Source organism: Hyla sarda, chromosome 1, assembly GCF_029499605.1.
Source record: "Hyla sarda isolate aHylSar1 chromosome 1, aHylSar1.hap1, whole genome shotgun sequence".
Lineage (NCBI taxonomy): Eukaryota > Metazoa > Chordata > Amphibia > Anura > Hylidae > Hyla > Hyla sarda.
The window spans coordinates 388,562,611-388,590,130 of record NC_079189.1 but is presented as its reverse complement, the minus strand read 5'-3'; the positions used below and the strand labels follow the sequence as shown (position 1 = coordinate 388,590,130).

The window sequence follows — 27,520 nt, the reverse complement described above, 5'->3', positions numbered from 1 at the left end:
TTTAGGACTAAATTGACATCCCAGGTAGATTGGTATTTAGGTAAAGGAGGCCTCCTAAATTTTATACCCTTCATTAATTTACAAATTAAAGGATGTTTTCCTACAGGTAAGGCCTGAATATAGCCGAACAATATACATTGATAGTCCTATAGGCCTTCCCTGTATCTAAAGAGTCTGACAAGAAGTTAATGATTTCATTTAAAGGTGCGTGTATGGGATCCAAAGCCCATTGTACGAACCAATTAGACCAAATTTTCCAGGCAGATCCATTACCTGTTCTGGTACCTGGGGCCCATGCGTCTGAAAGGATGTTGCAAGCTGATTGTGAAAGTTGGAAACTAGGTCTTGTCGACTCGATATGAGCCAAGCAACTAGACATAATTGTTCCGACATTATTAGTGGATGAGGATTCCCCAATGGATCTAGTAAGATGGAAGGATTCGAGGAAGGTCTATGGACATTTCCAGTATTTGGGGAAACCAGGCCTGAGTTGGCCATAATGAGGATATCAAAACCACTGTCGATTTCTGTGATCTGGTCAGAAGAATACTCCATGGAATCAATACAAAAGGTGGAAAGGCATAAAGAATCCCTGAGGACCAAAGTTGAAGTAGGGCATCCGTGCCTTGAGATGACGGATCTGGACGCCAACTGAAGAATGGGGAAACCTGTCGATTCAGACGTGAAGCGAAGAGGTCTAGATGAATTGGTCACTAAAGATGATTCAATTGAGTGACGATCAGAGGATCTAGTTTCCAATCACTGTTGTCGATCAGGAAACGAGAGTTCCAATCTGCTATGGAGTTGGATAAACCCGGTAAATATTCTGCTTTTAAAACTATGGTCCACATTTACTATAGCAAACCCGACATGTTTTGTCGGGTTGTGCGCCAGATTCTGTCGCATTGTGCCAGAAATGCTGTCTGCGCCAGATTTTGCGCCAGAATTGAAAAAACCCTGACAAACTCTCCATTTTGCTAAGAAAACCTGAAAAAGTGGCGTGACTGCAGGGAAAAGGGGGCATGGTCTCCGAAAAGGGACGCGTTCCCAACATTTTCATAAAAACCCAACATATTTACTAAGGTTTCCACATAAAATGTGGTGGATTTGAGCTGAGGGAAACCCTACAGATCAGAGCATGTGTAAAAAAAAGCAAAATGTAGGGAAAAGTGCAAAATGTAGAGAAATCTTAGTAAATACCGTGGAAAAAAAATTGTAGGGAATTAAAACCCACAAAGAAACCTACACTCCACTCATAGTAAATAAGGGCCTATATCTCTCTCCAGACAAAAATGCCAAAATTCTTTGGCGATGTTGGTTAATGATTTTGATTTGGTGCCTCCTAAACGATTTATATATTAAACTGCGGATATATTGTCCATCCGGAGAATACAGCAATGAGATTTGTTTTTGACAAAGCATTTCAAGGTGAAAGAACCTGCCAGAAGTTCTAAGCAATTTATATGTAGAAGAGATTCCACTTCTTACCATTTCCCTCCCATAGAAAGAGGACCATATCGAGCACCCCAACTGGACAGACTGGCATCCGACTCTATAATCAGGTCCGGAAGGGAGCTGAAAATGGTTTTCCCATTCCAGCATTGAACATGGTGCAGCCACCACAGAAGCTCCTCTTTGGTATCTAGAGTGAGAGAAATCTCATCTGAGTATCCCACATCCTTCTCTCAGGTGTTTCGCCTTTAAACGCTGAAGAGCCTTGTAATGAAGAGGGACGGGAAAGATTGCCTGAATGGAGGCATAAAGCAATCCTACTATGCGGGCAATGGAGTAGAGAGATACTAGTTGTTTGTTCAATACTGAATGTATATCTCTGCGGATAGTTTTCAATTTTTTGGATGGAAGACAATATGGCTGATTGGGTATTAATTAGAAATCCAAGGAATTCTAATTCTTTTGAGGGTGTTAGAAGGGATTTTTGGTGATTGATTAAGAACCCTAGATTGGATAGTAGGGAAATTGTAAGGAGGGGCCTCAGAAGTTCTGATTGTCTCAGGATAGTTTAAATGCTTTATTTTTGTCATTTATTGTCCCCTTAACATTTTTATTCATCCATATTGGTTTCCTTTTATTCCTGACCCTTTTATTCCCATACATCTTACAGTGAGAATTGAAAATATTCTTAAAAGTCTCCCATTTAGTGTCACTATTCATGTTTTTGAGGACATTATCCCATTTTATATTGTTAAGGGCTTCTCTGAGTTGATCAAACTTTGCCTTCCTAAAGTTCATTGTTTTTGTGGCCCCTCGCGAGATTCCCTTATTGAAGAACAAGTTATAATATATTATATTATTGTCACGATGCCGGCTGGCAGGTAGTGGACCCTCTGTGCCAGAGAGGGATTGGCGTGGACCGTGCTAGTGGACCGGTTCTAAGCCACTACTGGTTTTCACCAGAGCCCGCCGCAAAGCGGGATGGTCTTGCTGCGGCGGTAGTGACCAGGTCGTATCCACTAGCAACGGCTCACCTCTCTGGCTGCTGAAGATAGGCGCGGTACAAGGGAGTAGGCAGAAGCAAGGTCGGACGTAGCAGAAGGTCGGGGCAGGCAGCAAGGATCGTAGTCAGGGGCAACGGCAGAAGGTCTGGAAACACTGGCAAGGAACACACAAGGAACGCTTTCACTGGCACTAAGGCAACAAGATCCGGCAAGGGAGTGCAAGGGAAGTGAGGTAATATAGGGAAGTGCACAGGTGAAAACCCTAATTGGAACCACTGCGCCAATCAGCGGCGCAGTGGCCCTTTAAATCGCAGAGACCCGGCGCGCGCGCGCCCTAGGGAGCGGGGCCGCGCGCGCCGGGACAGAACAGACGGGGAGCGAGTCAGGTAGGGGAGCCGGGGTGCGCATCGCGAGCGGGCGCTACCCGCATCGCGAATCGCATCCCGGCTGGCAGCAGGATCGCAGCGCCCCGGGTCAGAGGACGTGACCGGAGCGCTGCAGCGGAGGGAGTGAAGCGAGCGCTCCGGGGAGGAGCGGGGACCCGGAGCGCTCGGCGTAACAGTACCCCCCCCCTTGGGTCTCCCCCTCTTCTTGGAGCCTGAGAACCTGAGGAGCAGACTTTTGTCAAGGATGTTGTCCTCAGGTTCCCAGGATCTCTCTTCAGGACCACAACCCTCCCAGTCTACTAAAAAAAAATTTTTCCCTCTGACCTTTTTGGCAGCCAAAATCTCCTTGACAGAGAAGACGTCCGAGGAGCCGGAAACAGGAGTGGGAGGAACAGATTTGGGAGAAAAACGGTTGAGGATGAGTGGTTTGAGAAGAGAGACGTGAAAGGCATTAGGGATACGAAGAGAAGGAGGAAGAAGAAGTTTATAAGAGACAGGATTAATTTGACACAAAATTTTGAAAGGACCAAGATAGCGTGGTCCCAACTTGTAGCTAGGGACACGGAAGCGGACATATTTAGCGGAGAGCCATACCTTGTCTCCAGGGGAAAAAACGGGGGGAGCTCTTCTTTTCTTATCCGCGAACCTCTTCATGCGTGAAGAAGCCTGTAAGAGAGAATTTTGGGTCTCTCTCCATATAATGGAAAGGTCACGAGAAATTTCATCCACAGCGGGCAGACCAGAGGGCAAGGGGGTAGGGAGGGGGGGAAGAGGGTGACGGCCGTACACCACGAAAAATGGGGATTTGGAGGAAGATTCAGAGACCCTGAAGTTATACGAGAATTCGGCCCATGGAAGGAGATCTGCCCAGTCATCCTGGCGGGAGGAAACAAAATGTCGCAAATAATCACCCAGGATCTGGTTAATTCTTTCTACTTGTCCATTGGACTGGGGATGATATGCAGAGGAAAAATTTAATTTAATCTTGAGTTGTTTACAGAGAGCTCTCCAGAATTTAGACACGAATTGGACCCCTCTATCCGAGACAATCTGCGTAGGCAACCCGTGAAGACGAAAAATGTGTACAAAAAATTGTTTAGCCAACTGAGGCGCAGAAGGAAGACCAGGAAGAGGGAGGAAATGTGCCATCTTGGAGAATCGATCAACGACCACCCAAATAACGGTGTTGCCACGGGAAGGGGGTAAATCAGTAATAAAATCCATACCAATCAGAGACCAAGGCTGTTCGGGGACAGGCAGAGGATGAAGAAAACCAGCGGGCTTCTGGCGAGGAGTCTTATCCCGGGCACAGATAGTGCAGGCTCGCACAAAGTCCCCAACATCCGTCTCCAGAGTCGGCCACCAATAGAAGCGGGAGATGAGTTGCACAGATTTCTTGATGCCCGCATGACCTGCGAGATGGGAGGAGTGACCCCATTTGAGGATTCCGAGGCGTTGGCGTGGAGAAACAAAGGTCTTTCCTGGAGGAGTCTGCCTGATGGAGGCAGGAGAAGTGGAGATCAGGCAGTCAGGTGGAATGATGTGTTGCGGAGGGAGATCAACTTCTGAGGCATCCGAGGAACGAGAGAGAGCATCGGCCCTAATGTTCTTATCGGCAGGACGGAAGTGAATCTCAAAATTAAATCGGGCAAAGAACAGAGACCATCGGGCCTGGCGAGGATTCAGCCGTTGGGCCGACTGGAGGTAGGAGAGGTTCTTGTGGTCGGTGTAGATAATAACAGGAAATCTTGATCCCTCCAGCAGATGCCTCCATTCCTCAAGTGCTAATTTAATGGCTAGAAGCTCTCGATCCCCGATGGAGTAGTTCCTCTCCGCTGGAGAGAAGGTCCTAGAGAAAAAACCACAAGTGACAGCATGCCCGGAAGAATTTTTTTGTAGAAGAACAGCTCCAGCTCCCACTGAGGAGGCATCAACCTCCAATAGGAAGGGTTTGGAAGGGTCAGGTCTGGAGAGCACGGGAGCCGAAGAAAAGGCAGACTTGAGTCGTTTAAAGGAGTCTTCTGCTTGAGGAGGCCAGGACTTGGGATCAGCATTTTTTTTGGTTAAAGCCACGATAGGAGCCACAATGGTAGAAAAATGTGGAATAAATTGCCTGTAATAATTGGCGAACCCCAAAAAGCGTTGGATAGCACGGAGTCCGGAGGGGCGTGGCCAATTTAAGACGGCAGAGAGTTTGTCTGGATCCATCTGTAGTCCCTGGCCAGAGACCAAATATCCTAGAAAAGGAAGAGATTGGCATTCAAACAGACATTTCTCAATTTTGGCATAGAGTTGGTTGTCACGAAGTCTCTGAAGAACCATACGGACATGTTGGCGGTGTTCTTCTAGATTGGCAGAAAAAATTAGGATATCGTCCAGATATACCACAACACAGGAGTATAACAGATCACGAAAAATTTCATTGACAAAGTCTTGGAAGACGGCAGGGGCATTGCACAGTCCAAAGGGCATGACCAGATACTCAAAGTGTCCATCTCTGGTGTTAAATGCCGTTTTCCACTCGTCCCCCTCTCTGATGCGGATGAGGTTATAGGCGCCTCTTAAGTCCAATTTAGTGAAGATGTGGGCACCTTGGAGGCGATCAAAGAGTTCAGAGATGAGGGGTAAGGGGTAGCGGTTCTTAACCGTGATTTTATTAAGACCGCGGTAGTCAATGCAAGGACGTAGGGAGCCATCTTTTTTGGACACAAAGAAAAATCCGGCTCCGGCAGGAGAGGAGGATTTACGGATAAAGCCCTTTTTTAGATTCTCCTGGACGTATTCGGACATGGCAAGAGTCTCTGGGGCAGAGAGAGGATAAATTCTGCCCCGGGGTGGAGTAGTACCCGGGAGGAGGTCGATAGGGCAATCATAAGGCCTGTGAGGAGGTAGAGTCTCAGCTTGTTTTTTGCAGAAAACATCCGCGAAGTCCATATAGGCCTTAGGGAGACCGGTTACTGGAGGAACCACAGAGTTACGGCAAGGGTTACTGGGAACCGGTTTTAGACAGTTCTTGGAACAAGAGGACCCCCAACTCTTGATCTCCCCAGTGGACCAATCCAGGGTTGGGGAATGAAGTTGAAGCCAGGGAAGTCCAAGGAGAATCTCCGAGGTGCAATTGGGAAGGACCAAAAGTTCAATCCTCTCATGATGAGATCCGATGCTCATAAGAAGGGGCTCCGTGCGGAAACGTATGGTACAGTCCAATCTTTCATTATTTACACAATTGATGTAGAGGGGTCTGGCGAGACTGGTCACTGGGATGTTGAACCTGTTGACGAGAGAGGCCAAAATAAAATTTCCTGCAGATCCAGAGTCCAAGAAGGCCACTGTAGAGAAGGAGAAGGCAGAGGCAGACATCCGCACAGGCACAGTAAGACGTGGAGAAGCAGAGTAGACATCAAGGACTGTCTCACCTTTGTGCGGAGTCCGCGTACGTCTTTCCAGGCGGGGAGGACGGATAGGACAATCCCTCAGGAAGTGTTCGGTACTAGCACAGTACAGGCAGAGGTTCTCCATACGGCGTCGTGTCCTCTCTTGAGGTGTCAGGCGAGACCGGTCGACCTGCATAGCTTCCACGGCGGGAGGCACAGGAACAGATTGCAGGGGACCAGAGGAGAGAGGAGCCGAGGAGACGAAACGCCTCGTGCGAACAGAGTCCATATCTTGGCGGAGTTCCTGACGCCTTTCAGAAAAACGCATGTCAATGCGAGTGGCTAGGTGAATAAGTTCATGTAGATTAGCAGGAATTTCTCGTGCGGCCAGAACATCTTTAATGTTGCTGGATAGGCCTTTTTTGAAGGTCGCGCAGAGGGCCTCATTATTCCAGGACAATTCTGAAGCAAGTGTACGGAATTGTACGGCATACTCGCCAACGGAAGAATTACCCTGGACCAGGTTCAACAGGGCAGTCTCAGCAGAAGAGGCTCGGGCAGGTTCCTCAAAGACACTTCGGATTTCCGAGAAGAAGGAGTGTACAGAGGCAGTGACGGGGTCATTGCGGTCCCAGAGCGGTGTGGCCCATGACAGGGCTTTTCCGGACAGAAGACTGACTACGAAAGCCACCTTAGACCTTTCAGTGGGAAACAGGTCCGACATCATCTCCAGATGCAGGGAACATTGGGAAAGAAAGCCACGGCAAAACTTAGAGTCCCCATCAAATTTATCCGGCAAGGATAAGCGTATCCCAGGAGCGGCCACTCGCTGCGGAGGAGGTGCAGGAGCTGGCGGAGGAGATGACTGCTGAAGCTGTGGTAGCAACTGTTGTAGCATAACGGTCAGTTGAGACAGCTGTTGGCCTTGTTGCGCTATCTGTTGTGACTGCTGGGCGACCACCGTGGTGAGGTCAGCGACAACTGGCAGAGGAACTTCAGCGGGATCCATGGCCGGATCTACTGTCACGATGCCGGCTGGCAGGTAGTGGACCCTCTGTGCCAGAGAGGGATTGGCGTGGACCGTGCTAGTGGACCGGTTCTAAGCCACTACTGGTTTTCACCAGAGCCCGCCGCAAAGCGGGATGGTCTTGCTGCGGCGGTAGTGACCAGGTCGTATCCACTAGCAACGGCTCACCTCTCTGGCTGCTGAAGATAGGCGCGGTACAAGGGAGTAGGCAGAAGCAAGGTCGGACGTAGCAGAAGGTCGGGGCAGGCAGCAAGGATCGTAGTCAGGGGCAACGGCAGAAGGTCTGGAAACACTGGCAAGGAACACACAAGGAACGCTTTCACTGGCACTAAGGCAACAAGATCCGGCAAGGGAGTGCAAGGGAAGTGAGGTAATATAGGGAAGTGCACAGGTGAAAACCCTAATTGGAACCACTGCGCCAATCAGCGGCGCAGTGGCCCTTTAAATCGCAGAGACCCGGCGCGCGCGCGCCCTAGGGAGCGGGGCCGCGCGCGCCGGGACAGAACAGACGGGGAGCGAGTCAGGTAGGGGAGCCGGGGTGCGCATCGCGAGCGGGCGCTACCCGCATCGCGAATCGCATCCCGGCTGGCAGCAGGATCGCAGCGCCCCGGGTCAGAGGACGTGACCGGAGCGCTGCAGCGGAGGGAGTGAAGCGAGCGCTCCGGGGAGGAGCGGGGACCCGGAGCGCTCGGCGTAACAATTATGATCACTATTTCCTAGGTGTCCTCCTACTTGCTCATTAGTTACTCTGTCAGGTCTGTTGGTTAATATTAAGTCTAGCAGGGCGCCCCCTCTGGTCGGGCCCTGCACCATTTGGAACAGATAATTGTCTTTAGCTATAGTCAGTAACCTGCTTCCTTTATGAGATTCACAGGTCTCAGTCTCCCAGTTTATATCAGGATAGTTAAAGTCCCCCATTATTATCACCTCATTCTGATTTACTGCCTTGTTTATTTGCATTTATTTTACTGCCTTGTTTATTTTATTGGCTGAATTAACTGCAGTGTGAACAGATTTTTGTACAGATTTTTTGTAAAACATCCTTCCCTACCATCTCATAAGAAGGTGAATTCACCATATTATTAGATTCCTCATTAGTCATTGTAGGTGAAAGGATATATATATATATATATATATATATATATATATATATATATGAATTAATATAGGAAAATTTTAATCTAAAATATGAATATATATAGATATATAATGATATAAATAAATAATATATATACCTATATATGAAAAATAAGTACATTTTTAATAAATAATAAGAAATTAATATATGAATAATAAATAATACCAATATAAATAGATAGTCAAGAAAATATGAATAATAACTTAATATGTGTACAGGAATAGATAGATGAAAATATATATGTGTTGATTAAAATATAAATATATATGGACAGATAATATTGGTTATATGAAGCAACAGGAACTATAATACACCTATGTAAATGAAATCATATATAAACACATTGGAGAAGGAATACAGGCACTGTAAGGATACTGTATTAATGCAGTAATGAATTTTGTCCTGCAGATGGCGCCAGCAGACCGCATACTGAGCAGACTGATGGGGAATTAGTCAGTGCTTCATAGCCGAATGGAGGATATCGCTGACTGACGGGGATGAGAGCGCAGCGATATTATTGAGGTAAAAAAAAGCACAGGAAAGGTCAGCTGATCACCAGCTGAACGTTATGCCTCAGATAAGCGGTTAGGGCCGCGTCTGAGGGAAAAATAAATGTGTCATATAACGGCAATGCACTGAATAGATAGATTTTTTTCTATACAGTACTTATCTTTGTTATAGCAGCAAAGTAAGAGGAGGCAGTTTACTGGTTGCTTCATTATATATCTGATGGACCATACCATTATGGTCTACGGATCATTCTGTTATATGTGCATAAAACTTTTTTCTTGTTATCTATAAGTTAACCATTTGTTTGCTGCTATAAAATTCAGTAAAGAAAGATAAGCATAATGTGAAGTCTCCGTCCTGTAATAAAATTATTGTACTATTGGTACTATACAAGAACATTACAAACCATTTGATGCTTCTTACCCAGGTCAAATGAGTACATTCCTGGCAAACATTCAGCTGCAGCTTTGTCCTCTTGACCTCCAAACAAAAATATTTTCTTTTTCACAACACTGTGGAAAATGAACAAAAGCATAAAAATGCTTTAAAAAAAAATCCAAGCTTTGCAAGAAAGTACTATAGATAAAAAATTTTTTAGTCTATTAACCCCTTCCCGACCTATGACATACCTGTACGTCATGGGTGGCAAGGTGTTCCCGACCCATGACATACAGGTACGTCATGAACATTTTTGCCGCTACTCGCGGCATCGCGCAGCGCCCGGAAAGATGGTGGCTATCACTGATAGCCAGCCATCTTACCATGCGACCACGGGGGGTTTCATCCCCCACCCCCCCCCCCCCAGCGATCGCTGCTATCAGCTGGTCAAATCTGACTAGCTGATAGCAGCGCTTCGCTATCAGAATACTTAGCAGCGCGGTGTGTGAGTCCCGATCACGGGGATCGGGACACACACCGCTCTGCTAAGTGTCCCTGACCCGTCCCCCGGCGTCACTTACCCGTCCGAGCAGTGTCCCGAGCGGTCCCGGCGCGAGCGACGTCCTCCAGGCGGTCCCGGCAGCGCTGCGTCCCGGAGGTGAGTTTCCGGCAGCAGTGCGGCATCTTCATTGGCAGCAGTGAGATCGCCGTAAAGCGATCTCACTGCTGCCTCTGGGAGTTTCAAAACTGCAACTCCCAGCATGCCCAGACAGCCTTTGGCTTTCTGGGCATGCTGGGAGTTGTAGTTTTGCAACTTCTGGAGGTCCACAGTTTGGAGACCACTGTATAATGGTCTCCAATCTGTGCTCTTCCAGATGTTGCAAAACTACAAATCTCAGCATGCTCAGTCTGTCCAGGCATGCTGGGAGTTGTAGTTCTCTAACATCTGGAAGAGCACAGATTGGAGACCATTATACAGTGGTCTCCAAACTGTGGACCTCCAGTTGTTGCAAAACTACAACTCCCAGCATGCCCAGACTGCCCAAGCATGCTGGAAGTTGTAGTTCGGCAACATCTGATCCTTCAGATATTGCCGAACTACAACTTCCAGCATGCCTGGGCAGTCTGGGCATGCTGGGAGTTGTAGTTTTGCAACAACTGGAGGCACACTAGTTGGGAAACATTGTCCGTTTCCTACCTCAGTGCCTCCAGCTGTTGCAATTGTTGCAAAACTATAACTCCCAGCATGCACTGACAGACCATGCATGCTGGGAGTTGTAGTTTTGCAACAGCTGGAGGCACACTGGTTTGGAAACAAGTTTGGTTGCAAAACACTTGAAAGTTTATTACTTAACTTAGTGTTTCCAAACCAGTGTTCCTCCAGCTGTTGCAAAACTACAACTCCCAGCATGCACGGACAGCCAAAGGGCATGCTCGGAGTTTGCAACAGCTGGATGTTTGCCCCCTCCCCCCAATGTGAATGTACAGGGTACACTCACATGGGCGGAGGTTTACAGTGAGTGCTGCAAGTTTGAGATGGCGCAAATTTTGCGCTGCAGCTCAAACTTCCAGCGGCAAACTTGCTGTGAACCTCTGCCCATGTGACTGTACCCTAAAAACACTACACTACACTGACACTAACCTAAAATAAAAAGTAAAAAACACTACATATACACATATCCCTACACAGCCCCCCTCCCCTCCCCAAAAAAATAAAAAACGTCTGGTACGCTACTGTTTCCAAAACGGAGCCTCCAGCTGTTGCAAAATAATAACTCCCAGTATTGCCGGACAGCCATTGACTGTCCAGGCATGCTGGGAGTTTTGCAACAGCTGGAGGCACCCTGTTTGGGAATCATTGGAATAGAATACCCCTATGTCCACCCCTGTGCAATCCCTAATTTAGTCCTCAAATGCGCATGGTGCTCTCTCACTTTGGAGCCCTGTCGTATTTCAGGGCAACAGTTTTGGGACACATATGGGGTATCGCCGTACTCGGGAGAAATTGCCTTACAAATTTTGGGGGGCTTTTTCTTCTTTAACCCCTTATGAAAAGGCGAAGTTGGGGTCTACACCAGCATGTTAGTGTAAAAAAATTAATTTTTTACACTGACATGCTGGTGTTGCCCTATACTTTTCATTTTCACAAGAGGTAAAAGGGAAAAAAGACCCTCTTTGTAATGCAATTTCTCCCGAGTACGGAGATACCCCATATGTGGGCGCAAAGTGTTCTGGGGGCGCACAACAAGGCCCAGAAGGGAGAGTGCACCATGTACATTTGAGGCGATTTGCACAGGGGTGGCTGATTGTTACAGCAGTTCTGACAAGCGCAAAACAATAAATATCCATATGTGACCCCATTTTGGAAACTACACCCCTCACGGAATGTAATAAGGGGTGCAGTGAGCATTTACACCCCACTGGTGTATGACAGATTTTTGGAACAGTGGTCTGTGAAAATGAAAAATACTATTTTTGATTTGCACAGTCCACTGTTTCAAATATCTGTCAAATGCCAGTGGGGTGTAAATGCTCACTGCACCCCTTATTAAATTCCATGAGGGGTATAGTTTCCAAAATGGGGTCACATGTGGGGGGGTCCACTGTTCTGGCACCATAGGGGCTTCCTAAATGGGACATGCCCCCCAAAAACCCTTTCAGAAAAACTCACTCTCCAAAATCCCATTGTCGCTCCTTCCCTTCTGAGCCCTCTACTGCGCCCGCCGAACACTTTACATATGCATATGAGGTATTTCCTTACTCGAGAGAAATTGGGTTACAAATTTTAGGGAGATTTCTCTCCTTTTACCCCTTGTAAAAATTCAAAAATTGGGTCTACAAGAAAATGCGAGTGTAAAAAATGAAGATTTAGAATTTTCTCCTTCACTTTGCTGCTATTCCTGTGAAACACCTAAAGGGTTAAAACACTTACTGAATGTCATTTTGAATACTTTGGGGGGTGCAGTTTTTATAATGGGGTCATTTATGGGGTATTTCTAATATGAAGACCCTTAAAATCCACTTCCAACCTGAACTGGGCCCTGAAAAATTACGATTTTGAAAATCTTGAGAAAAATTGGAAAATTGCTGCGGAACTTTGAAGCCCTCTGGAGTCTTCCAAATGTAAAAACTTGTCAATTTTTTAATGCAAACACAAAGTAGACATATTGTATATGTGAATCAATATGTAATTTATTTGGAATATCCATTTTCCTTTCAAGCAGAGACTTTCAAAGTTAGAAAAATGCAAAATTTTCAAAATTTTCATGAAATTTTTAGATTTTTTACCATGAAAGGATGCAAATATCAGTGAAATTTTACCAATAACATAAAGTAGAATATGTCACGAAAAAACAATCTCGGAATCAGAATGATAAGTAAAAGCATTCCAGAGTTATTAATGTTTAAAGTGACAGTGGTCAGATTTTCAAAAAATGCCCAGGTCCTGAAGGTGAAAATGGGCTGGGTCATGAAGGAGTTAAAGGGGTACTCCGGTGGAATTTTTTTTTTTTCAATCAACTGATGCCAGAAAGTTAAAAAGATTTGTAAATTACTTCTATTAAAAAATCTTAATTCTTCCAGTATTTATTAGCTGCTGAATACTACAGAGGAAATGATTTTCTTTTTGGAACACAGTGCTCTTTGCTGACAACACGAGCACAGTGCTCTCTGCTGACATCTCTTGCCATTTTAGGAACTGTCCAGATCAGCATATGTTTGCTATGGGGATTTTCTCCTACTCTGGACAGTTCTTAAAATGGATAAAGATGTCAGCAGAGAGCACTGTGCTCGTGATTCAGCAGAGAGCTCTGTGTTCCAAAAAGAAAAGACATTTCTCTGTAGTATTCAGCAGCTAATAAGTACTGGAAGGATTAAGATTTTTTAATAGAAGTAATTTACAAATCTGTTTAACTTTCTGGCACCAGTTGATTAAAAAAAAAAAGTTTTCCACCAGAGTACCCCTTTAAGTCTTTTTTTTTCCGCTTACTTCAAATGTACAAAATAGTTAAATTTTTATAAGCTTGTATACTTCAATCTAGTACTGTTTAAAATAGATCTGTCAGCAGGTTATGCAAATTTAAAGATGTGCAAATTAGGCTTTGAAGCCCATTGGGCATTTCTCTGCATTAGCTGCTAGATAACAGGGGAGAGGTGGGCATTATAGTATGACCTAGTGGCTGTCATTCAGGGGGTAGAGGAGGTGACCAGTGCACAGAAGAGGGGGACTAACTGGTAAAGATGTTGACCTGAACTGGCCTCTAGTAGTCAAGGAGAACTCCCAGTGGGCTCCTAAGCCTCATTTTAATATATCCCTGTGCTGAAGGGCTCAATTAACTAATGAGAGGCATGTGTGGATTCAGGTTCAAAAGCCTTATACAGCCATACCCTTAATGTCCTAAAAAACATCTGACAGGTCCACTTTAAGGTACTGGTACTGATAAATGGTACTGATTGGTATCCTAAAGAACTTAACACAATCTAACAAAAATCTTCAACCAAGTTCTATGCATTTGCTGGAAACAGTGGTGTACATAGGGGTGTGTGGGCCTCATAGCAAAATAAGAAATAGGCTTCCTAGTGTAAGATCTGATTTTATACCCCAGGGCAGGGAGACCCGTTGCTTATTTCTCCGTACTTAACATGATTCTTGGACCAGCGCCTCATCATTTCATTTGCAAAGGGGGATACAGGCTCCTTTCCAGGAACAAAAGGCATGGTACCAACCAGTGCTGAGCCCCCTCCCTCCAAGAGCTTATAGCAACCACATATTCTGCCTTTATGGTAGGTATGCCTTTAGCTTGAAGAATTCTGAAGATAACATACAGTCAACCAGATAAAAAATCTATCATTGCCACCATGCCTCATTATATCTGTGTGATAGAACGTAATTACCAAATACAGAAAAATAAATGCTTTTTCTAGTTAAATATAATACTTACAAAATGTCATGACCTTCTCGGGGGGTCGGTATGTGGCCAGTCTGAGGTATAATTTCCCATGTTAGCTCATTGGGAGTAACTGTTGAAGACATCATTGAACCAAATTACAGATTTACTTTTTGCTTTGGTTTCATAAATGGTTCCCTGAATGATTTTTAATTTTTTTTTATCATTGCATTCTGTAATTTTCCTATCGACATAGTCATAAGAGAGCTTGTAATTTTGCAGGACGAGTCTATTTATTAATGTTGCCGTTTTAGCGGTTCATGAACACTTAAAAAAAAAAAAAAAAAAAAAATGATGTTGCCATGTACCTAGATGTTCTGTAACATTTATTTTAGTTTTTATTGGTATTATTCTCAGAAGGTAACAAAATACAGCAATTCAGATATACATATATATATATATATATATATATATATATATATATATAATTTTTTTTTTTTTTAAGGCGTTCCTCATACACAACAAATAATAGATTTTATAGTTCAATTCATTATAGATGTGGTGATATAAAGTGTGTCGCTTTTTTATGTCTTGTTAAAAAAATTATTTTGATAGGGAAAAATTTGTATATTTTTTTTTTGCAAATAATCTTTTATTGAAGTTTTCAATAAAGTGACAAATCAGTGAAACAGTATTAAACAAAGGCAATACAGGACTGCTAGGCAGTCTCGGGCAACAGACAACAGGGCTCTCATTATGGAGACGTTTTCATGAGCATAGTTAAGACGGACGGGGAGCAAACCGGCATGGTGGGAGAGGTGTTGGTCATCAGCAAAGCCTCCTTCACAAACCATAACACAAGTGTGTCACCCCAGGTTGGAGTGACAGTCTCCAGGAGCCATCCGCATCAGTATGACTTTCGATAGTCCAACAGAGTTGTATAATAAGATAGAAACTGAATAACAACAGAATGATATCCAATATAAAGTATAAGGTATCAAACACAATACAGAAAATGAAAAAGGAGGAGAAGGAGAATGAAAGTGAAAATCTGAGAGCGGAGAGGCAAAGAAAAAGAAGAGGGGGGGGAAGGAGGGCAGTGGAGGCAAGGAGTGGGAGAAGGAGGGGGTGCAAGAGGTGGGGGGGGGGGAAGCAGGACCTGTCAGATGAGAGAGTACGGAGCTTACCCTGCGACCTGACACATCACAGAAAATTTGTATTTTTATAAATTTTTTAGGGGGGTAGGTGCAGGAGTATTTTTTGTTTTACATTTATATAATATCTATTATAGACTTTTAAAAATATATATATTTTCTTAAATATATTAAGTATTTAAATTGTGTGCCAGGCAGGTAGGTACACATACATTGCAGACCTGCTTGTCTTCATAATTCCCCGACTGCAATGGAAACCCATAGGCAACTGGTAATTGTGTTCCTGGGGTGCCAGTGGAATGACAGGTACCTCAAAATCCCCTTAGAAACCCCTCAGATGTCACGGTTTGACTGTGACATCTAAGGGGTTTAGCTGACAAGATCTGAGGTTTGCCTGTTCCTGCCAGTTAGCATTGGGGCCCATCTGTTATGAGACAGCTCAGTTCCTGTCATTCCCATCACAGGAGATCTATTTAACCCCTTAAAGGGGTACTCCGGTGAAAATCAAATGTTTTATAATCAACTGGTTCCAAAAAGTTAAACAGATTTGTAAATTACTTCTATTTAAAAATCATAAGCCTACCAGCACTTATCAGCTGCTATATGCTCCAGAGGATGTTGTGAAGTTCTTTCCAGTCTTGCCACAGTGCTCTCTGCTGACACCTCTGTCCATGTTATGAACTGTCCAGAGCAGGAAAGGTTCGCTTTAGGGATCTGCTCCTACTCTGAACAGCTCCTGAAACGGACAGAGGTGTAAGGAGAGAGCACTGTGGTCAGACTGGAAAGAACTTCACAACTTCCTCTGGCTCATACAGCAGCTAATAAGTGCTGGAAAGATTACAATTTTTAAATAGAAGTAATTTACAAATATGTTTAACTTTCTGGAACTAGTTTATTTGAAAACATTTGTTTTCCCCTGGAGTCAGGTGGGAGGTGGAATACCCCTGTGGCCGATGATAAGCTGAGTGGGCTGTCATTATTGGAAGAAGGAAGAAAAGCAGGGAGAACCCCAAGGGAGTATGTATTTTATTTTTATTTTTTTGAATTTTTATATCCGGCACAAAAAAAAATAGTATTCAGAGTACCCCTTTAACTGCTACAGTCAATAGTAACTGTGGTATCTTTTAAGCATTATGGGACCCTCTGTAAACCTTCCCAATTGGTAGTTACTTCAGCACACACAAGGCAGGTTGAGTAAGATCTAACTCGGGGCGGATCCAGAGTCTAGTCTCGAGAGGGGCACAATTAGAGTATTTTGTGTTGGAGGACAGAAAATAAAGTGTTGCTTAAGGAACTTACAATATTATTAAGTGTCTCATACAGTCCTAACCTTGTTTAAGACTCATAGGCCATGTTCACACGTCAGAATTTCCAGTGCGGAATTCATCATGGAAATTCCGTTGCAGCAGAGTCCCATTGAATTCAACAGGATTCTGCTGCTCTGTGCACACAGCAGAATATCCATGGCAGATGTTTCCACCACGGAAATTCTGTTTTCTGTATCCACAGAAAGAATGATCACGTTCATTCTTTCTGTAGACACTGTGCGGACATTCCTTAGTGTGAACATGGCCTTATACTGTATTACAAACAGGTAGGATATGTTTAATCAGATATATCAATATTATAAAGATTATAAAACATTTTAAGCAGCTTACATAATTAATATATTAGAATGTTTACATATACAGGACACGTGGTTACACATTTAGACTGGAAGAAAGGAGATTTTGTCTAAGGCAAAGGAAAGGGTTTTTTACCCTAAGAACAATAAGGATGTGGAATCCTCTGCCTGCAGATTAAGTTTTATTAGAGTCTGTACAGATATTCAAACAGCAACTGGATGAATACTTGCAAAAACATAACATTAAGGGATATGGGCCCTGATTTCTTTAGCATGTTTTGATGCCCGCGGTGTAGCATGTTGCAGAAAATTATTTCTAGTATAATAATCAAAAATACCAATTGCCACAGAATGGGAAAGTGCTAAAGAGGTTTTTACCATTCAAAACTACAGCTCCCAGTATGACTTTAAGTATGTGGTAAGTGTTAGGATTCGGCAGGCTGAATGTGGATCCTCTGTGTCAGCGAGGTATTGGCGTGGACCGTGTCGGTGGACCGGTACTAGGTTGCTACTGGTATTCACCAGAGCCCGCCGCAAAGCGGGATGGTCTAGCTGCGGCGGTAGCAACCAGGTCGTATCCACCGGCAACGGCTCAACCTCGCTGACTGCTGAGAAGGCGTGGGACAGAAGGACTAGACAGAGGCGAGGTCAGACGTTGCAGAAGGTCAGGGCAGGCGGCAAGGTTCGTAGTCAATAGTGATAGCAAAGGTCTGGAAACTGGTATGGCAAACACAGTAAACGCTGTCTCTAGGCACAAGGGCAACAAGATCCGGCAATACAGAGAAGGGGAAGTGAGGTTATATGGACATGGAGCAGGTGGAAGCTAATTAGACTGATTTGGGCCAGGCACCAATCATTGGTGCACTGGCCATTTAAATCTTAGAGAGCTGGCGCGCACGCGCGCGCCCTAAGGAGCGGAGCCGCGCGTGCCAGGACGTGACAGCCGGGGACCGGGACAGGTGAGTAGCTTGGGATGCGATTCGCGAGCGGGTGCGTCCCGCTATGCGAATCGCATCCCCGCCGGCAGTGTCAGTGCAGCGCTCCCGGTCAGCGGGTCTGACCGGGGCGCTGCAGAGAGGGGAACGCCGCGAGCGCTCCGGGGAGGAGCAGGGACCCGGAGCGCTCGGCGTAACAGTACCCCCCCCACCTTATTTCTCCCCCTCTTTTTGTCTACTTGTCGCTTCACATGAGACGAGGCCATTGGGAGCGATTCTTGAGTTTCTTTCTGGAAGACAGAGAAGTCCTGGGTAAATTCATCCATGGCAGGCAGTCCAGAAGAAGTGGGAATGGGGATGGAGGGCAGAGGGTGAAGGTTGCCACCGGGCAGAGTGTTACCAGGAAGGGGGCTATGAGGATGCAAAAATCTCTGCTCGTTTTTTGCAAAAAACATCGGCATAGTCTTGATAGGCCTTGGGGAGACCTGGTTTAGGAGGAGTCACTGAGGTTTGACTGATGGGACTGGGAGCAGACGTGAGGCATTTTTTGTGGCAAGAAGCACCCCAGCTCTTGATCTCCCCGGTGGTCCAGTCAAGGGTAGGAGAATGGCATTGGAGCCATGGCTGACTGAGGAGGACTTCAGAGGTGCAGTTGGGCAGAACAAAAAATTACATTTTTTCGTGATGCAGTCCAATGCTCATAAGCAGGGGTTCTGTGCGGTAACGCACAGTGCAGTCCAATTTTACTACGTTGACCGAGGAAATGTAGAGTGGCTTGACGAGACGGGTCACAGGGATGTTGAACCTATTAACAAAAGAGGCCAAAATAAAATTTCCCGCAGAACCAGAGTCCAAGAAGGCCACAGCTGAGAAGGAGGAGTTGGCAGAAGGAGAAATCCGCACGGGCACAGTGAGACGTGGAGAAGCAGACTTCATACCAAGAGACGCCACTCCCACAGCTGAGTGCGTGCGTGCATTTCCCAGACGTGGAGGACGAATAGGGCAATCCACTAGAAAATGTTCGGTACTAGCGCAGTACAGACATAAATTTTTATCTCTGCGGCGAGTCCTCTCTTCGTGGGTCAGGCGAGACCGATCCACTTGCATAGCCTCCTCGGCGGGAGGCACAGGGGTAGATTGCAAAGGATACTGGGAGAGAGGTGCCCAGAGATCAAGGTCTTTTTCCTGGCGGAGCTCTTGGTGTCTTTCAGAAAAACGCATGTCAATGCGGTTGGCCAAATGGATAAGTTCATGCAGGTTGGCAGGAATTTCTCGTGCGGCCAGCACATCCTTGATGTTACTGGATAGGCCTTTTTTAAAGGTCGCGCAGAGGGCCTCGTTGTTCCAAGATAATTCATAGGCGAGGGTACGAAATTGGATGGCGTATTCGCCTACAGAAGATTTTCCTTGGACCAGATTCAGCAAGGCTGTTTCGGCAGAAGAGGCTCGGGCTGGTTCCTCGAAGACACTACGAACCTCAGCGAAGAAGGACTGAACAGTGGCAGTGACAGGATCGTTGCGGTCCCAGAGCGGTGTGGCCCATGACGAGGCATTCCCAGACAGGAGACTAACCACGAAAGCCACCTTTGACCGTTCTGTGGGAAATTGGTCCGACAACATCTCCAAATGTAGGGAACATTGAGACAGGAAACCACGGCAGAGTTTAGAGTCCCCATCATATTTGTCCGGCAGGAACAAGTGGAGGTTAGGACCGGCCACTCGCTGCGGAGGAGGTGCAGGAGCTGGCGGAGGAGATGGCTGCTGCTGTAGCTGTGGCAGAAGTTGCTGTAGCATGGCAGTCAACTGCGACAGCTGCTGTCCTTGTTGGGCGAACTGTTGTCCTAGTTGCGCTATCTGTTGAGACTGCTGGGCGACCACCGGGGTAAGGTCAGCGACAACTGGCAGCGGGACCTCAGCGGGATCCATGGCCGGATCTACTGTTAGGATTCGGCAGGCTGGATGTGGATCCTCTGTGTCAGCGAGGGATTGGCGTGGACCGTGTCGGTGGACCGGTTCTAGGTTGCTACTGGTATTCACCAGAGCCCGCCGCAAAGCGGGATGGTCTAGCTGCGGCGGTAGCAACCAGGTCGTATCCACCGTCAACGGCTCAACCTCGCTGACTGCTGAGAAGGCGTGGGACAGAAGGCGTGACGTCTTCTCTATAGTGAAGAGAATACACAATGATATCAGTGATTACAGGTGACGTCTTCTCTATAGTGAGGAGAATACACAATGATATCAGTGACTATAGGTGACGTCTTCTCTATAGTGAGGAGAATACACAATGATATCAGTGACTACAGGTGACGTTTTCTCTATAGTCAGGAGAATACACAATGATATCTGTGACTACAGGTGACATCTTCTCTATAGTGAGGAGAATACACAATGATATCGGTGACTACAGGTGACCTCTTCCGTATAGTGAGGAGAATACACAATGATATCCGTGACTACAGGTAACATCTTCTATATAGTGAGGAGAATACACAATGATATTTGTGACTACGGGTGACATCTTCTCTATAGTGAGGAGAATACACAATGATATCAGTGACTACAGGTGACATCTCTATAGAGAGGAGAATACACAATGATATCAGTGACTACAGGTGACTTCTCTATAATGAGGAAAATACACATTCATATCAGTGACTACAGGTGACGTCTTCTCTATAGTGAGGAGAATACACAATGATATCAGTGACTACAGGTGACGTCTTCTCTATAGTGAGGAGAATACACAATGATATCAGTGACTACAGGTGACGTTTTCTCTATAGTCAGGAGAATACACAATGATATCTGTGACTACAGGTGACATCTTCTCTATAGTGAGGAGAATACACAATGATATTGGTGACTACAGGTGACCTCTTCCGTATAGTGAGGAGAATACACAATGATATCCGTGACTACAGGTACCATCTTCTATATAGTGAGGAGAATGCACAATGATATCAGTGACTACAGGTGACATCTTCTCTAAAGTGAGGAGAATACACAATGATATTTGTGACTACGGGTGACATCTTCTCTATAGTGAGCAGAATACACAATGATATCAGTGACTACAGTTGACGTCTTCTCTATAGTGAGGAGAATACACAATGAAATAAGTGACTACGGGTGACGTCTTCTCTATAGTGAGGAGAATACACAATGATATCAGTGACTACAGGTGACATCTTCTCTATAGTGAGGAGAGTGCACAATGATATCAGTGACTACAGGTGACTTCTCTATAGTGAGGAAAATACACAATCATATCAGTGACTACAGGTGACGTCTTCTCTATAATGAGGAGAATACACAATGATATCAGTGACTACAGGTGACGTCTTCTCTATAGTTAGGATAATACACAATGATATCAGTGACTACAGGTGATGTCTTCTCTATAGTGAGGAGAATACACAATGATATCAGTGACTACAAGTGACGTCTTCTCTATAGTGAGGAGAATACACAATGATATCAGTGATTACAGGTGACATCTTCTCTATAGTCAGGAGAATACACAATGATGTCAGTGACTACAGATCACATCTTCTCTATAGTGAGGAGAATACACAATGATATCAGTGATTACAGGTGACGTCTTCTCTATAGTGAGGAGAATACACAATGAAATCAGTGACTACGGGTGACGTCTTCTCTATAGTGAGGAGAATACACAATGATATCAGTGACTACAGGTGACATCTTCTCTATAGTGAGGAGAATACACAATGATATCAGTGACTACAGGTGACTTCTCTATAGTGAGGAAAATACACAATCATATCAGTGACTACAGGTGACGTCTTCTCTATAGTGAGGAGAATACACAATGATATCAGTGACTGTAGGTGACGTCTTCTCTATAGTGAGGAGAATACACAATGATATCAGTGACTACAAGTGACGTCTTCTCCATAGTGAGGAGAATACACAATGATGTCAGTGACTACAGGTCACATCTTCTCTATAGTGAGGAGAATACACAATGATATCAGTGATTACAGGTGACGTCTTCTCTATAGTGAGGAGAATACACAATGAAATCAGTGACTACGGGTGACGTCTTCTCTATAGTGAGGAGAATACACAATGATATCAGTGACTACGGGTGACATCTTCTCTATAGTGAGGAAAATACACAATCATTTCAGTGACTACAGGTGACGTCTTCTCTATAGTGAGGAAAATACACAATCATTTCAGTGACTACAGGTGACGTCTTCTCTATAGTGAGGAGAATACACAATGATATCAGTGATTACAGGTGACGTCTTCTCTATAGTGAGGAGAATACACAATGATATCAGTGACTACAGGTGACATCTTCTGTATAGTGAGAAGAATACACAATAATATCAGTGACTACCGGTGACGTCTTCTCTATAGTTAGGATAATAAACAATGATATAAGTGACTACAGGTGATGTCTTCTCTATAGTGAGGAGAATACACAATGATATCAGTGACTACAGGTGACGTCTTCTCTATAGTGAGGAGAATACACAATGATATCAGTGATTACAGGTGACGTCTTCTCTATAGTGAGGAGAATACACAATGAAATCAGTGACTACGGGTGACGTCTTCTCTATAGTGAGGAGAATACACAATGATATCAGTGACTACGGGTGACATCTTCTCTATAGTGAGGAAAATACACAATCATATCAGTGACTACAGGTGACGTCTTCTCTATAGTGAGGAGAATACACAATCATATCAGTGACTACAGGTGACGTCTTCTCTATAGTTAGGATAATACACAATGATATCAGTGACTACAGGTGACGTCTTCTCTATAGTGAGGAGAATACACAATGATATCAGTGATTACAGGTGACGTCTTCTCTATAGTGAGGAGAATACACAATGATATCAGTGACTACAGGTGACATCTTCTCTATAGTGAGGAGAATACACAATGATATCAGTGACTACAGGTGACTTCTCTATAGTCAGGAAAATACACAATCATATCAGTGACTACAGGTGACGTCTTCTCTATAGTGAGGAGAATACACAGTGATACCAGTGACTACAGGTGACCTCTTCTCTATAGAGAGGAGAATACACAATAATATCAGTGATTACAGGTGACATCTTCTCTATAGTGAGGAGAATACACAATGATATCAGTGACTACAGGTGACTTCTCTATAGTCAGGAAAATACACAATCATATCAGTGACTACAGGTGACGTCTTCTCTATAGTGAGGAGAATACACAGTGATACCAGTGACTACAGGTGACCTCTTCTCTATAGAGAGGAGAATACACAATCATATCAGTGACTACAGGTGACGTCTTCTCTATAGTGAGGAGAATACACAATGATATCAGTGACTAAAGGTGACGTCTTCTCTATAGTGAGGAGAATACACAATGATATCAATGATTACAGGTGACGTCTTCTCTATAGTGAGGAGAATACACAATGATATCAGTGACTACAGGTGACATCTTCTGTATAGTGAGAAGAATACACAATAATATCAGTGACTACCGGTGACGTCTTCTCTATAGTTAGGATAATACACAATGATATCAGTGACTACAGGTGACATCTTCTCTATAGAGAGGAGAATACACAATAATATCAGTGATTACAGGTGACATCTTCTCTATAGTGAGGAGAATACACAATGATATCAGTGACTACAGGTGACGTCTTCTCTATAGTATACCTCTGGAATGCAAAACACTCTGTGCCCCTCATATATAATAATAATGCCCCATCCTGTGCCCCCACATATAATAATTATGATCCATCCTGTTCCCCACACATAACAATAATGCCCTCTGTCCTGTGCCCCTAGCATATAATGCCGCCTGTGCTGTGTCCCTCACATATAATGGCCCGTCATGTTCCCCTCATATATAATGCCCCCTGTCCGGCCCCTTCAGGGGGCATTATATTTGAGGGGCACAGGACATGGGGCCTTAATTGTGAGGGGCACAGCACAGGGAGCATTATATATGAGGGGCACAGCAAAGGGAGCATTATATATGAGGGGTACAGAATATATAATGCCCTGTTATTATATTATATGTAAGGGGCACATGACAGGGGGGCATTATAAGTGGGGGGCACATATAATGCCCCCCTGACATATGCCCCTCACTTATAATGCCCCCTGTCATGTGCCCCTCACATATAATGCCCCCCTGACATGTGCCCCTGACTTATAATGCCCCCCCCCTGTTATGTGCCCCTCACTTATTATTTGCGCTTTTCCTTGAATCGCTGGGTGCCGGCGCGATGATGCAACGTCATCACACTGGTCTGCAGGGAATGGCCTCCCCGTGGCTCACATGCTGCAAGAATGGAAGAGCGTGTGAGAAAGGTGAGGGAATGGTGGAGCGGGAGCTGACAGATCCCGCTCCACCATGCTATAGTATGGGAGCGGCAGCAATATCAGGGGAATTGCCCCGTTGACCCCCCTCCCTGGATCTGCCACTGATCTAACTGGAGGCTATAACACAAAAACTTCTTGGATAAGAAATATGTCATGTAAGTGAAAATGTTTGAATAAATAATAAAGTAGAAAGTAAAGATGTTTTTTTAAGATGCTCCATAAGTAATTTCTTGTGAAACTTCTCTACCTATTTTATTCTTTTAATAGCGTAACATAGATATATTGTACCATTAAAGACACAGGATGATATATATATAAAAAAAACTGCAAAAATGGTACCAATAAAAATGACAAAACATCCTACAAAAATCAAGCTCTCATATGGCTAAAGCAGTAAAAAAGAAAAAAAAAATATTTGCAGATTACAGGGTGATTTTTATATTTTTTTTCCTCAGCAATGCTAGATTTTGTCTTTTTTTTCTCTATTTAATCTGTAAAAAAAATGACAGATTAAATAAATAAATACATTTTTTCCTATTTGTTTGGCATATTTTTCAAAAAGCCAGATTCTCATATCTGTGATTTCTGAATTCACTATGAAGTACAAAAGCTGAGTGAACATCCTCTAAGTGTGATGATTCCCATTTGTTTGTCTCGAGTTGTATACATTAAATTCTAAGATAATATCTAAAGAAATTATTTAAATGCACACAAAAACCTTAAATTAAGAAAACATTTGCTATTTATTCCTCAAATATGAGCAACTCTACTATGATGCTATTGTGAGGCTTTTATGAGATATTCATTTAATCAGTTTCTTCATTCTATTCCCTATCCTGATAAAAAGTCATGCCTAATACATAGGGCTTTCATAGTAAAAGAAGAAAAAGCGAACAATAAATTGCCTGGGACTACAACAGATCAAAGTTTAACCCCATTGTGCTCTTGGTTGAAATCATTTTATTCAGTGATATGTAGAAAAAAATTATCTAAAACACCAAATTTTTTAATATCTACAGTTGGTTGAAATAAAGAAATACTGGTGTCTGATCATTCCTAAACCATATTCAAAATAAGCATGCAGGTCTTGATTATAGCAAAGTGTGATCAAATGAAAATTATAAGTCAGTCCTTTTATTTATTTTTTTTCCTTCCTTTTTTTTCTTTTATTTCCCCTTAAGGACCAGGCCAATTTTCATTTTTCCACTTTCATTTTTTCCTCCTCCCCTTCTTAAAGTCATAGCCCTAAATGAAGGCTCATTTTTGCACCGTGGTAGTTTCTATCAATACCATTTTTGTTTTGATGGGAGTTTTTGATTGCTATTTATTATTTTTTTATGGTATATGAAGTGACCAAAAATGCACAATTTTGAACTTTGGTATTTGTTTACATGTACGCCATCGACCGTGCAGTTTAGCTAACCTTATATTTTAATAGTTGGGACATTTATGCATGCGGCGGTACCACATATGATTATTTTATTTAAAAAATTGGAAAAGGGGGATGATTTAAACTTTTAATAGGGAAGGGATTAATTAACTTTTATCAAATTCTATGCATGAAACAGTTGCATTGATCATTATAAAATAACACAGAATGGAAACAGAAAAATAATTAATGTCAAAAGGTAAGTGATATATTTAAATATAATTCTTTTAAAAACATACCACTAGTTCACATTTTCGGTTATACCCTATATCATTGAAGAAGAAAATCTTACTTGAAAGCATGTAAAAGTCATCTAAATACACTGGCTTCTCATCCTAAAAAAAGAGAAAACGTACATTTAATAGACACTCTCATCTGAACAAATTTTGCATAGCTGAATAGTACTAGTGACTATAATAAACTCTGTAATGGATCTTAGACAGAAATGCTTCTTTCTCCTGTTATCAAACTTTCTCCCTCCCTCCCTGAGAAGTGTTCTTCTCCGAAAATCAACTCAGCTTTGTCTTGGTTCTGCAAGATAAGCAATACCCGTCCATGGAGAGAGAAGGAGGAAGCATTGCCCACCAGCTCTGGGAGAACTGCAAATTATAAATGGAGCCTGTGGAGCAGAAATCTGATCAAAATACCATATTCAAGTTATATAATGGCCAGAAATCATGAAGCTTCCCATGTACACACCCTGGGTAACTTACTCAAAAACAGGTGACAGGTACTATATAATAATTTTTTTTTTCCAGCAAGGTTAATATCTAAAATAAAACTTTTTTTGTAGAATCCATGTCCAAATATTTATAGTTACCCAGCTAGTAAAGTAATAAAAAAAAGTGCATGGCTATGGAGTTCAACCAAGGGATGGAAATGATGATGATACTGACATGTTGCTTTGTAAGGGCCCATTTGCACTACAGAATCCCGGCCTAGAAATGTTCCAGGTGGAAAGTCCATCTGTAAGAGGCGCTAGCAGGACCAGCCGATGCTAGGACCGCTAGAAAATATCCTGTTTCCATGGATTCCAATCATTTCTGAGCAGATTGCGCAGTGAAACTCCACAGCAGAATTCCGGCCTGAAAATATATTCATCCTGCATATTATGCTGTACAAACCCATAATAATGTAAGGCAAGTAGGAGATAGTATACTACTATGTCAAACATTGTTTTTTACCAACACTGCAGAGATTAAGATCAGTGGCAGATTCCTGTCCCAGTGAAGAAGTGGCAATGAAATTGGAGGAATATTCAAAATGTTATTGTGTTATTACGGGTCTTTATTTTGTGCCTCAAAGAGTGTTAACTGCACCTCTTTTTCAGAAGTGTTTTTTTTTTCTTTTGAAAATTTGGGGCAAATTGCACAAATAACACATCATTTAATTCCAGGTATACTTTGTACAAACTGCAACACTTTGTGAACCAGAAAGTGGTGTAAAACCTTTGAAAATAGCATGTTAATAGCCCAAAAAAGTCTGACCATGCTCCTTTAAAAAAATTTGCTAACAGGGCACTAAATCGAGTGCTAAATATCTGAATATAAACACACTATTAGCGCCACATTGCATGCAAATGTGGTGCAGCTACAGCAAAAAAAAGTGACGCCAAATTCTTTGAATATCCCGCCTTCCTCATTGTCTTTAATAATTAAAAGGATATTGTTATTTCATCAAGTTGTCCCCTATGGCTGCTGAAAGGTAGGGGTCAAACTGCTGGGACCCTGACGATTCCCAGTACACAGTAAAAATGTATCCAAGTGAACAGCGCAGGCCATGTCTGCAGAACTACCACTCTAATCATTCTCTTCTGAACATTGCTGGGTGTAGCTGTCCCCACCAATCTGCAAGTTATCACTT

At 43.6% G+C, this 27,520-nt stretch overlaps 1 protein-coding gene across 1 annotated transcript in view; it reads right to left on the bottom strand.

Annotated features, from left to right (window-relative positions):
• LOC130276228 (rho GTPase-activating protein gacHH-like) overlaps nt 1–27,520 on the bottom strand; it is a 108,059-nt gene that overhangs the window by 57,130 nt on the left and 23,409 nt on the right. The window contains exons 4-6 of the mRNA XM_056525289.1: nt 25,950–25,992; nt 14,210–14,288; nt 9,315–9,403 (exon numbers count right to left, since the gene is read on the bottom strand). Coding sequence (XP_056381264.1) covers nt 9,315–9,403; nt 14,210–14,288; nt 25,950–25,992 — 211 coding nt within the window. The remainder of the gene's footprint in view (nt 1–9,314; nt 9,404–14,209; nt 14,289–25,949; nt 25,993–27,520) is intronic.